The sequence below is a fragment of the Sminthopsis crassicaudata genome, chromosome 6 (assembly GCF_048593235.1).
Source record: "Sminthopsis crassicaudata isolate SCR6 chromosome 6, ASM4859323v1, whole genome shotgun sequence".
In the NCBI taxonomy this organism is placed as follows: domain Eukaryota; kingdom Metazoa; phylum Chordata; class Mammalia; order Dasyuromorphia; family Dasyuridae; genus Sminthopsis; species Sminthopsis crassicaudata.
In genome coordinates, this window is record NC_133622.1 from 193,167,086 (window position 1) to 193,179,701 (window position 12,616).

At 37.9% G+C, this 12,616-nt stretch overlaps 1 protein-coding gene across 1 annotated transcript in view; it reads left to right on the top strand.

The window, feature by feature from the left end:
• The window catches only part of M1AP (meiosis 1 associated protein), a 109,458-nt gene that overhangs the window by 85,186 nt on the left and 11,656 nt on the right, over positions 1–12,616 (top strand). Inside the window, exons 6-7 of the mRNA XM_074273218.1 lie at positions 7,358–7,502; positions 11,780–11,921. Of these exons, the coding sequence (XP_074129319.1) occupies positions 7,358–7,502; positions 11,780–11,921 (287 nt within the window). The remainder of the gene's footprint in view (positions 1–7,357; positions 7,503–11,779; positions 11,922–12,616) is intronic.

Here is a 12,616-nt window from a genome sequence, read left to right on the forward strand (position 1 = left end):
CAATATTTCAAAAAAAGAGAGAAAATGCTGACAACACAAAGATATTGAGCTGTGTTCAGAAGAGGAAGTAAAGAACAAAGAAGAGTAGGACTGATCTTTTCTTTAATTTTAACATGATATTTTATTTTTCCCAATTATATGTTAAAACCAATTTTTAATATTTGATTTTTCTTTAAATTTTGAATTCCAAATTTAGCCCTCCCTCATCCCTCCCCAAGATGCTAAGCAAATATAGGTTATACTTATACAATTCTGTAAAATATTTCCACATTAGTCATTTTCTATAAGAAGACTCAAATAAAAAAGAAAGAAAGAAAAAATGAAAAATAGCCTGCTTCAGTCTATATTCAGACAATATCAGTTCTTTCTCTGGAGGTGAATAGTATTCTTCATCATTAGTCCTTTGGAATTGTCTTGGATCATTGTATTGCTGAGAATAGTCAAGTCATTCACAATTCTTCATCATTCAGTATTGTTATTGTGTAAAACATTCTCCTGATTCTGTCACTTTACTTTGTATAAGTTCCTGTAAATCTTTTCAGGCTTTTTAAAAATTATCCTGCTAATCATTTCTTAACATAATGATATTCCATCACAATCATATACCACAGCATTCTTGACTCTGGTTGTCTTTTGTTGTTGTTTTGTTTTAGCTTTTTTCAAGAGGTCTTTTCTATAATAGTCAATGATCATCATACTGCAAAATATAAAATAGACATAGTTATGAAATCCATTTCCCCTTCTACATCCTCCTATACTTGAACTCATTCTCCCTGCCTGTCCCTCTAGTCACTTTTTTTCACCATTCTCTGTTCTCTGGAGAGCAGATTTTTCTGTTATCTCCCTTTTCCAGAAATATTCATTCCATCTTCTGGCCAAAATGAAACTTCCGTTCCTTTTGATAACAAAAATATGTCAAGGAGACTACCAGTCTCTACAAGCCAAAGCAATAGAAAACTAGAGATCTCTCAGAAAAAATTAATAGAGGCCAACAACCTGAAGGACACATAATAAGGAAACTGCCAAAAGTATTGAAAACAGAATTTAGAGGACAAATCTATTAAGATCTGTAGGCTGCCAACATAAAGAGTTTAACAGAAATATAGTTACCAGATTTCAGGGTTTTGCAATCAAGGAGAAAATCAATCTTGAAAGCAGCCAAGAGGAAGTGAGCTACAAATCAGCAAGCACCTGTTCAGATGGTGAAAAAACAGGAAATGAAAGAAGAGACCAGAATGTGATATACTGAAAAGCCAGGGGAAACAGTCTGTTCTCTAAGATTGACAGTCCTGAAAAACTAAGACAATTCCAACATGGAAAGGTGATTCTTTTATAATATCATAAACTTGATCATTTCCTGAAGACAGAACCAGAACTTGGCAGAACCTTTGATATAAAAATTGGTTAAACAGATTAAATATAAACAAAGTAGTCAGAAACTGCATGCAGAGAAGGATTAAGTGTTAATATACTTAAGGAACTAATAAGTGTTTTTGTAACTTTTAAGTCAAAAGTGGCATAAAGGTCCCTGAAAAAAACAAAGGCTGAAAATTTGAGGAATCTCTTGAAAATAGGACAGAATCTGAACATCAACAGGGAAGGAGTTGGAAGAAATTCAGTAATTTTTCTTGACATTAAATGCCACTTTTTTCAACAGTGAGGTGATGATGCAGGCCGATTTCAATAGACTTGTGTTGGAGAGAGTTATCTGTATTCAAAGAAAGGACTATAGGAACTGAATGTGGACCATAACATAGTATTTTCACTTTTTGTTGTTGTTTGCTTGTTTATATATATATATATGCACCTGGGGCAGCTAGGTGGCACAGTGGAATTCAGGAGGACCAGAGTTCAAATGTGATCTCAGACACTTAACACTTCCTAGTTGTGTGACCCTGGGCAAGTCACTTAACCCCAGCCTCAGGAAAAAAGAAACGTTGAACAAGATCGTTTCAGAAAAATCTAGGAAGACTTATGTGAACATTTGAGAAGATTTATATGAACTGATGCAAAGTAAAGTAATTAGAACTTGGAGAAAAATTTATATAGTAACAGCAATGTTATAAAGATAATTTGAAAGACATATTGACCAACTAAAATTTCAGAGGACTCGATGAAATGTGCTGCATACCTCTAGATGGAGAAGCAATGGAATTAGAGTGCAAATTAGAACATGATTTCTCCTATTTCTTTTTCTTTATTTGTTTTTTGAACATGACTAATAAAGAAATGTATCTTGTATGACTATATTTGTAATCAATTTTAGTTTTCTTGCCTTCTCCATGGGTAAAGAATGGGGAGAGAAGAGAGACAGAATCCAGAATCAAAATTAAAATAAAGTTAAATTAAGAAATGAAAAGCATTAAATTACTTGAGGTAATTGTGACTGAAAGATGCAGGCCGAAGTTCTTGTCAGAAAAGAAAAAAAAGAAAAAAAAAAAGGTTGATACTCATTAATTAAGGAATAGTGAACCAATTATGTTTTGAATATACTTAAATATCACTGTGCTGTAAGAAACAATGAATAAGATGAATATGGAGAAGCATAGAAAGGCTTAAATGAACTGACACAAAAGGAACCTGAAAAGTAATACACATAATGACTACAAAGGAAAGAACAAAATCTAAGCTGAATATTCTGAAATCATCTAATCTCAGCCTCAAGCAGAATATGAGAACATACCTCCACAGTGTGGGACACTGAATAAAACAGACTTTTTACATGTTAGTTTTTCTGAACTTTCTTTTTCCTTTCTCTTCTTTTCTTTTGCTGAGGAAGGAAGGTGATGCAATAAATACAGGGCTAGACCTGGAATCAGGAGAGTCTGGCCTTAAATCTGACACTTTGTGTTCCTGGGCAACTCATAATTTCTATTTGCCTTAGTCTCCTCAGCTGTAAAATAGGAGAAATAATAGTACCCACCTCTCAAAGTTGTTATGAGGATCAGAAATATTTAGAAAGTGCTTAGCAATAAGTGCTTCTTTTCTTTTTTTTTTTTTCTTATAATAGGGAAGGCTTTGTGAGAGATATGTAGGAAAACATGATAGAAAATGTAAAATGATATAAAATCCAAAGATATATATATATGTATTTAAATATTGAATTGTTAGAAAGCATTTTTATATTTGATCTGGGCCAAGGGAAATGGGATTTGTATTAGTGCTAGGGCTAATGGTCCCTACTTCTCTATTGCTTGAAAACAAAACAGTAGGAGAAAACAACAATAATAAGAGGATCAGATAGAATGTAAGTATAAACAAAAGTGAAAATAGCATGATTGATTTAGAAAATCCTACAGAATAAACCAAAAAAGAGAAACTCGGTGCCTTAGTAAAGTACCAGGATGCAAAATAAATACACAGAAAAACATTATCATTTCCATATATTACTAACAAAAACTATTAAAATGAAATAAAAAGAAGAATATAATTTAAAGTAACATTAAAAAGCATGCTAAGTATTTTTGTTAATCTACGAAGACATATGTTATTTATATAAATGCAACTTAAATATTCAAACATTGGTGTGGATGTCCCTTCCAACAATACATACTGCAAATCAGCCATCTCTGATTCTTCTGTGCAATTCTTAATACATAATATGACTAAAACCATTTTCCTAGAAACAAAGGAAGACTTCACAAAGTTCAGAGATACTTGATACCTTGCCTAGGCCACACTGATAGTGATAGAAAAGTTCAACCTGGCCAAGTTAATTGGTAGATTTGCTTCTTTGCCTTTCAAATTACCAAAAGGCTACTTTGTAGAAATAAAACAAAATAGTAGCACATCATATACAAGTATAAATGGACAAAAAAAAATACCTATGAAAAAAAAAGTTGTATTAAGGTAGTAATTATCAAGATTGTGGCATTAAATATGAAAACTGAATACTTTGACAGTGGAATAGATAAAATAAGCAAGACTTTGGAGGAAATGCCTAGTGCAGACTAATTTTTAATAAACTTAGAACTGTGAGATACTAAAGAAAGAGTTCAAAAATTGCAAGGAGAATTGTATAACAGTCATCAGCTAAGTGGCACAATGTATAGAGCACAGATCCTAGAGTCAGGAAGCCTCATTTTCCTAAGTTCGAATCTGGCCTCAGATACTTACCATCTCTGTGACCCTGGATAAGTCACTTAACCCTCTTTGTCTTAGTTTCCTCATCTGTAAAACAAGCTGTAGAAAGAAATGGCAAACTACTCTGGTATCTCTGCCAAAAAAATCCCAAATGTTGTCAGAAAGAGACAGATACAATTGAAAATGTTCATAATTAACTGTCATCCTTAATAAGATTTTATAAGTGAATATGTATATGTAAACACACATATACAATCTTAAACAGGAAGCCTTTGGCTTCCATCTCTCTCAACTTGACAAGGTTTGCTGACAAGGTTTCTTGTCAATTGATTTGCATTGGTTAAATGTTGATATAAAATAAAATACATCTGTCATTTCTTCTCTCTATTATGTATCTTTCATTATCATTTATTTATATAAATAGTTCAAGATTAATTTGTTTCAAGTGTGTTCCATATTTTCTTCTCCTTCTTCTTTTGACTCTTTATTAATTAGGATCTTTGCTCTAATACATTGTCAGTCTGCCTATACCCAGACAGTCCATTTAAAGATAACTTCTACATCCATAACAAGTGCTGGTCTGTCTGTTAAAATATAATCAATTCTATTTTTTATTATGGGATTCACCTCCAATGTCTATCAATTATTTTCTCAAATAAATTATCTATAATGTAATGGTGTCTACCCATACCCAGTACCACACAGCAAGCATCCTGTCTATGTTTCTCCCATCCACCAGGAGTGATTAAAAGATGTGACTTTATGAACATTATAATCCTTCAAAGACCCAATGGCAGATCCTCCAACCAATTCAACTTCAACCTTCAGTTCCTAATTTTTTTCTGTGTAACTAGCAATTGGGTAAATTTTGATAGTGAAAAACCCAAATAGTTTAAAAATTATACCATCAATCTTTTTTGAGGTTGATGATGATCATCATCATATAAAACAGTGCTTAGAATCATAAAAAAATCAGAGAATAAAAATTAAACCTGCTAAGGTAGTCCTTTAGCTTATCAAATTAGCAAAGAAATTAAAAGATAGAAAAATCAGGATTTGTAGAGTACTGGTACCCTGGGGGTGAAGAGGGAGGCATCCACTGCTAAACTAATTTACTGCTTGTAGAACACTGAATTTATCCATCATTGTGGAAAACAATTTAGAATTTTACAAAAAAAAAAAGTTAGAAAATTGTTCTATTATCATAACCTTTGTGCAGGTGATGTCAATATTGGGTTTTTACTTCTAAGAAGGTGATAAACAACAAGAAAAAAACCTATCAGCAAAAAGATATTTCTAGTAGTGCTGTTTACAAATGTAGTTTAATAACTGGAAACAAACTATTGATCTAGTGAAAGGCTACATCATAAGGAATGACAAAAAGTGAAGAATCAAAAGAATCAAGGAAATATGGGAAGAATTATATAAAGCAATGTAGCACAATCAAGCAGAATCAAAGAAAAATAAACACATTTACCACAACTTTGTAAATGAAGGTCATTTTAAATAGCAACAGAATTTAGATTGAAAACATGGGACAATGTGGATATTTAAACAGTATATACCCATTATTTTAAAAGAAAAAAACTATTAACATGAAGTTGCATGTGCAAGCAGTCGAAATCACTTTTTTAATGTTTTGCTTTACTGATTGTGGGATATATAATCAGAGACAATGGAGTCAGGAAAACCAAAAATTACCAATCTTTTTTTAAAAATTATAATATTTTTATTGCTCTGTAAGAAATGACCAGCAGGAGGAATACAGAGAGGCTTGGAGAGACTTAAATCAACTGATGCTGAGTGAAATGAGCAGAACCAGAAGATCACTGTACACTTCAACAACAATACTGTATGAGGATGTATTCTGATGGAAGTGGAAATCTTCAACATAAAGAAGATCCAACTCACTTCCAGTTGATCAATGATGGACAGAAATAACTACACCCAGAGAAGGAACACTGGGAAGTAAATGTAAATTGTTAGCACTACTGTCTATCTACCCACGTTACTTATACCTTCAGAAGCTAATAATTAATGTGCAACAAGAAAGTGGTATTTACACACATATATTGTATCTAGGTTATATTGTAACACATGTAAAATGTATGGGATTACCTGTCATGGGGGGAGGGAGTGGAGGGAGGGAGGGGATAATTTGGAAAAATGAATAAAAAAAAATTTTTTTTTTAATTAAAAAAAAAAGAAAAGAAAAAAAATTATAATATTTTTAAATGGAGGGAAAAAGGAATTAGAATGGTAGAACACTGCCATCCATCACTCAGAAGAATACTGCAATACCTCCTTCATTTGGATTCTACCTCTGGGGCAATCCTAAAGACTTTTCATCTCTGGACATATGGGTAAACAATCCTCCTAACCAGGAACAATTTAAAAATAAAACGCTTCAGAGGCCTAGAAAAATTTACATGAACTGAAGCTGAGCGAAACAAGCAGAACCAGGAAATATACTGTACACAGTAACAGCAAGAATGTGCAATGATCAATTATGAAAGGTTTGGTTCTTCTCTGAGGTTCAGTTATCCAACACAATCCCAATAGACTTCGGATAGAAAACTCCATCAGCATCTCTCTCTAAGGAGACAATGTAAATCAACACATGCTATGTTCACTTCTTTTTTTCTGTTTTTTTTTTTCTCCTGTATTTTTTTCCTTTTGTTCTGATTTTTCCCTCCCAAAATGATTCATAAAGCAATGTGTATTAAAAATAAACAAATTAAAAATTAAAAAAATAAAGCCTTCCAGGACTTCATTTTCCCTTCTTTGTGCTTTCCAGAACTCCCCATTTCTGCTGCCTTACAGCAACTCAGCCCCAGGCAGCTGCACGAGGAAACTTCTGAGGGTAACTGGCAAGGGCCCCACGGCAGGTTATGATGTTGGTTTTCCCTCGCTCAGAAGATGCACGTTCCCCACAGACAGATTAAAAAGCCAGATCACTCTCATAAGTGCCAAAGCAATACAGGGTTCCCATTGTGCCAGCTCATTACCCATCAAAGAAATCGCACTGTTAAAGCCCAGAGAGCAAGTACAGCCTAGCTGCAGGGGGGTCATCCAGACCCCCACTTCCTCCCACACGAGCCTGCCTTTGGGCAGTCCATATTTCTTCTCTCCCTTGCCAACCTGCTGCCAGGCCTTGGCAGTTGTGCTCTTTGAACTATGAAAGAGGAATGAGTGGCAGTTAATGTCTCCTAATTGCATGCCCTAAAGGAGGCTGTGACCCTAATCCTTTCCTCTGATGCTTGTTTTATTGCAGTATGTCTGAAATGCGATCTTCAAGAGCGGCTTCTTAACCCAGCCCTCCTCCCTGGCACAGCAGAGAGCCCCAGAGGACACTTCAGCTCTTTCTGCCAGATGGCCCCCCAATCAGCAGCATCATGTTACAGACTCCGGGTGATCAAGTAAGGTACCAGAGTGTCCCTACCCCCTCTCCTGCCCCCACACCATCCGCGCAGACTCATGATTTTCAGTGTCTATTTTTCAGTTCGGCCCTCAGAAGCTTTGTACTTCAGGGTTATCTCTGACTGCCAGCCCAAGGATGGGAATAGTGCTCTCAGTCCATGAATGGGTGTGTATCTGGTGCATGAAGGAGCGTGGTCAGACTACTGTGAGCCAAGACCAGGGAGCGCTGTGGAAAACATCAGATGGAGAATCCAGGCTCCTGGATTGGGGCCTGGAGAAGAAGGAATACTTAAAAAAGAACTTGCTTAAAATGAGTAGGAGCACTGGATTTGAACCAGAGGACCTGGGTTTGAGTCTTCACTTTGTGTGACCTTAACCAATTCTTCATCTGTAAATGAAGGGATTCTACAAATTGACCTCGAAACTCTCTTCCAGTTCCCAATCCCATAATAATGCTGATGAAATGAAGGGAATTTCTACCCCCTTTAAGTTGTTTTTATTCCCTTTCAGGTTCCTCAGGAGTCAGTCCCTTAATAGTTCTAGAGATTTTCCAGAGAAGGTGTTTGGGTTGCTGGCTAGAATAGAAGCAACTCCTTGTATATTCACTGCCATGGCCTTTAAATACGAAGACTCTTACTCTTGGTTCTTAGTCACAAGAAGCATTTCGGCCTGTGACTGTTCTAAAAATATTAGTCCAGGCAGGAGATCAAGATCTGGATAAGATCAAGGTTAAATGGAAATAATGGAGAAGGACTAAGTGGGAGAGTCTCTACTTACTGCCTAGGTGACTTTAGGCTAGTTACTTCTCCCTAGTCTTTAAAACTATGGTGTTTAATGATCTCATAGGTGTCCTCCAGAACTAAATCCATGATTCTCTGAGCCTATAAGTTTTTTCAAGAAAGAAACCACAATATAAAGAAACACAAATAACTGATTCAAAATGTGTTTTCAACACAGTGATCTGAGGAATCTGAAGCGAAAAATCGATTCCATATCAGGGTAGTCAAAGATGAATTCATGAAAGAAGTAGCACCTGAGTTGGGCCTAGAAGAAAGTGGAATCAGATAGAAAGAGATCCCTGTAGGGGGGAATAAATCTGAGGGGCTGGGAGAGAGTTGGAGACAAGAGGAAAGTGAGGTGAGAAATGACCAATACTGTGGTATATGAAGGTAATGGAATATTATTGTTCTATTTTAAAATGATGGACAAGCTGATTATAGAAAGGCCTGGAAAGATTTACACAAACTGATGCTGAGCGAAACAAGCAAAACCATTGTACACAGTAACAGCAAGATTGTGTGATGATCAACTATGAATGGCTTGGTTCTTCTCAGTAGTTCAGTGATCCAAGGTAATCCCAATGGACTTTGAACAGAAAATGCCATCCGCAATCAGAAAAAGAACTAAAGAGACTGAATGTAAATCAACACATGCTGTTTACTTCTTTTTTCTGTTTTTTTCCCTCTCCCATGGTTTTTCCCTTTTGCTCTGATTTTTCTCTCCCAACATGATTCATAAAGCAATGTGTGTTAAAATAAACAAATGAATAAATAATTTTTTAAAAAAAGAACCCCCCCCAAAAAAAGGAATGATCAACACTGGGCATCAGATGATACCACTAGCAGTGATAGAGATACTGGGAAGTGTTCCCCATCACTTCCCTTTGCATTTCTTCCTCATAAGTTTATTCAGAGAAACAAGCATTGATCATTGGCTTGACTTTCAGATTTGGGAAATGCTAAAAGGAGTGGGGGAGAAGAGGAAGAAGGAGGAGGGGTGACTCTGCCTTACATCATCAGGCTGTGGTGTCTGCATATTCTCCCTGTGGGAGTATCTCCTTCCATATGTGTAGTTTTAGGATACCACCATCATGGTACATATGCTGCCTGTGTAATCTTCCTAACCACAGTGATCACTTAGCACCGCTCTACTCAGAAACCTCCAGGGAATTCGCAGATCAAGGTAGATGATGTACCCAAAGTGCTTTGTAAATCCTAAAACTCTAAATATAAATGTCAGCTTTTATGATCAACTCATCTTTTCCATGTTGCTGTTATCATCCCATTGTCCATTAAACAAAGTATTAATTTCTGACTTGTCTTTCAAACCTTGCCAAAATCTGGCTCAAACCCACCTTTCCAGCCTCATTTCATTTTACCCTTCTTAATGTAGTCTTATGTTCCAATCAAATTAAATGACTCTTCTAGTCCAATACAGCCCTCTCCCACCTCCTCAGATTTGTTCCTGCAGCTATCAGGCCGTGCAGGCAGCTTTTTCCTATCCAATTCCACTTTTTTAGACCCAACTCAGGTGTTGCTTCTTCCATGAATCCATCTTTGACTACCCTGATAGTCTTTTTCTCCTCAGATTCCTCAGATCATTGTGCTGAAAATACATTTTGAATTAGTTATTTGTATGCTTGTCCTTCCTGCCATCAGATCATAAGCTTATTCAGAATGGGACACTATACACTACATGGATGACACCATTTGGGGAGCTCTCCAGACCCCCTTTGTGTTTGCTTTGTCCAAGTAATGTTGTTTCCTTAATTTTGTGTGAATTGAACTGAGCAGATAAAGAAGCCCAGAAATCTTGCCTGAGTGATACTTGAGATAGAACCTTTTGTGATATGATAGAGAAAGATGGATGGAATCTTACTATAGAATGGCTGGCTTGTGTAAGCCATGGATATATTTAGAGTGATATGCTTTGGGATCTGGAAAGACCTATTCTACTTCCCCAAGGGAGACTTCAATTTCCACCATTGTGGAAAGGAGAAGGACCAGTAACCTATCAGAGAAGGGTATGCAGCCTTCAGAACAGCTATCACTTCATGCTTAGTCCTTCTCAGACCTATCCCCAAGGAGGATATTGGGTTAAAAGTATATTTATATGTAGCAGCTCAAATAGTAAGTCTAAAACCATAGAGCTCATTTAGTGGTCCAGAATAAAAGTCCCTTACCCTGATAACTCTGAGTGGGAAGTAGTCTCACTTTGACCAGGAGGTCATAGCTTATTTTTGCCAGCTTCCCTTCTTCCCACAAATGCTAGTTCCAGAAAAGGCAATTACAAATAGCAAGAAATCATATTTATCAGAATATGAAATAAAAAACAATGAAGTTACAAAGGTAATAACAATAATAATAAGCACAACAGCTAGCATTTGTATAGCTCTTTAAGGTTTGCAAAACACTTATTTTTTTCTCACAACAATCCTGATGCTATTATTATCCCCATTTTACAGATGAGACTGAGAAAGGTTAAGTGATTTGCCCAGACTTTTTCACTAATAATCTAGTAAGTCTGAGGCCAGATTTTAATTCAGATCTTCCTGACTCTACACTTAGTCCTGTCTGTACTGTGCTACTACCCCCACTATGTCCCTTCCATCCTAGCACATGAACTTCAGAGACCATTAAGAGCTGATTTCCCTGGTAACATTGTTCTCTTCTTGGCTGAGTTGGAAGTTTTATCTAATCTTCAACCTGGAAGTCAAATAAAAGGAGAAAGCCCTATTACCAGCAGCCTCTGGGGTTTCATGAGCTGGGAATCAAGAGACATCCCAGGATGGGGCCTGAAGCTCTGAGGAGGGAGCCTGTCCACATTCACAAGTTTGTACCTTGCCTTTCTCTCATGTCCCTCAAACTCCCTTTTCTCCCTCCTTCCACATAGTCAGTATACGTTACTCTACTTTACTCAACCTTCCTTCTCACCAAACCCGCCTCCTTGAGGGTCCCTCACATAGCCCAGCTCCAAGTCTGGAACAACCCACTCCTCCCTATCTTCTCTTAGAGTCCCTGGTTTTCTTCAGCCCTCAACTCACGCCCACCTACTGCACGGGGCTCTTCCCAGTCCCCCTCCCCAGTGCGCCCACTGCCCAGAGTGGTCCCATGTTTCTTCCGTTCATACTTCTGTGTATATGAGCTACCACCTTGTGTAGAATGGAAGCTATTTGAGGTTGTAGGCTTATTTTTGTTTTCTTGCTTTTGTCATATCCCTGGTGCTTAGCAGAGTGCTCAGGTAGGCCCTAAGCCTCTTGGTATCAATGAGCACTCTTATTTAAGCTTAGTGACTCTTCCAGCCTGTTGTTCTGCATTTAATAAGTGCATTTGTTGCCAGTATAGGCTGCCAAGGGGCATGGGGCTTCCTTGGCAGGGCCGTGCAGGCTCTCAGGCAGGGCCTGAGCCCTCATGGCACCTACTTGGATTTGGGCCCATTTGGGATAGACTCGGATGCCCCAGAATGTTCCTTCTTCCCTGCTGTTCTCTTGTCTCAGGGCTCTAGAATCCAGCGGGGTCTGCGAGTCGGTGACATATGGACTCCCATTCATCATCAGGCCGACAAGCTGTTGGCAGCTAGACTGGGATGAGCTAGACACCAACCAGCAGCGTTTCCATGCCCTGTGTCACAGCCTGCAGGTAAGTTCCTGTGTCACTGGGTGGCAAGAAGTGGAATACCAAAGTACCAGCCACAAGTAGGCATGAGCCCCAAATCCACACCAGCCCCCCCTGCTATAACTAACATGGGACAAAGGGGTCTCTGCCCCAGGGTGTTACTGAGGAGGAAGGGTGAGAAGAGATGCATTCCCTGGGGTGATTACAGCCCAAGATCCTCTGTCATCCTGTTCTACTCTAATCTACCACACACTCACCCCCAAGCCATGACACTCTCCTCTCTTACAGAAACTATCAGTATGACTCCCTCCCCAGCTCCCAAGCGGACTCTACTGGTTTTGCTTTTTGTTTTGTGATGATATTCCTAGTTAGAGCTCTACAGCCCTCACTCCATCACCCCCTTGTGCACACACACCCCGGTTCAGCCGAGTGTCCCCCTGGAGGTAAGGAGAAACTCTTCCATCTAGGGCAGTTCTAGGGTTCTCTGTGAGACTCAGAGTCCCCAGGAATCAGTGGCAGGCCACTTGGAAACCCCTAGTTAGTCAAACCAAGCTTTCGAGATCCAGGTAGCAACAGAGGCAGCAAACTGGGCAACAAAAGGCCAGAGGCAAGAAAAGATGGTCCATATCCCCCTGCAAGATTCTCTATGGAGTGGAAGTAAAGAAGGTATACAACAAAACTAAGGTACTAACACTGGGAAAGAAGCACTAAAAGAGTGC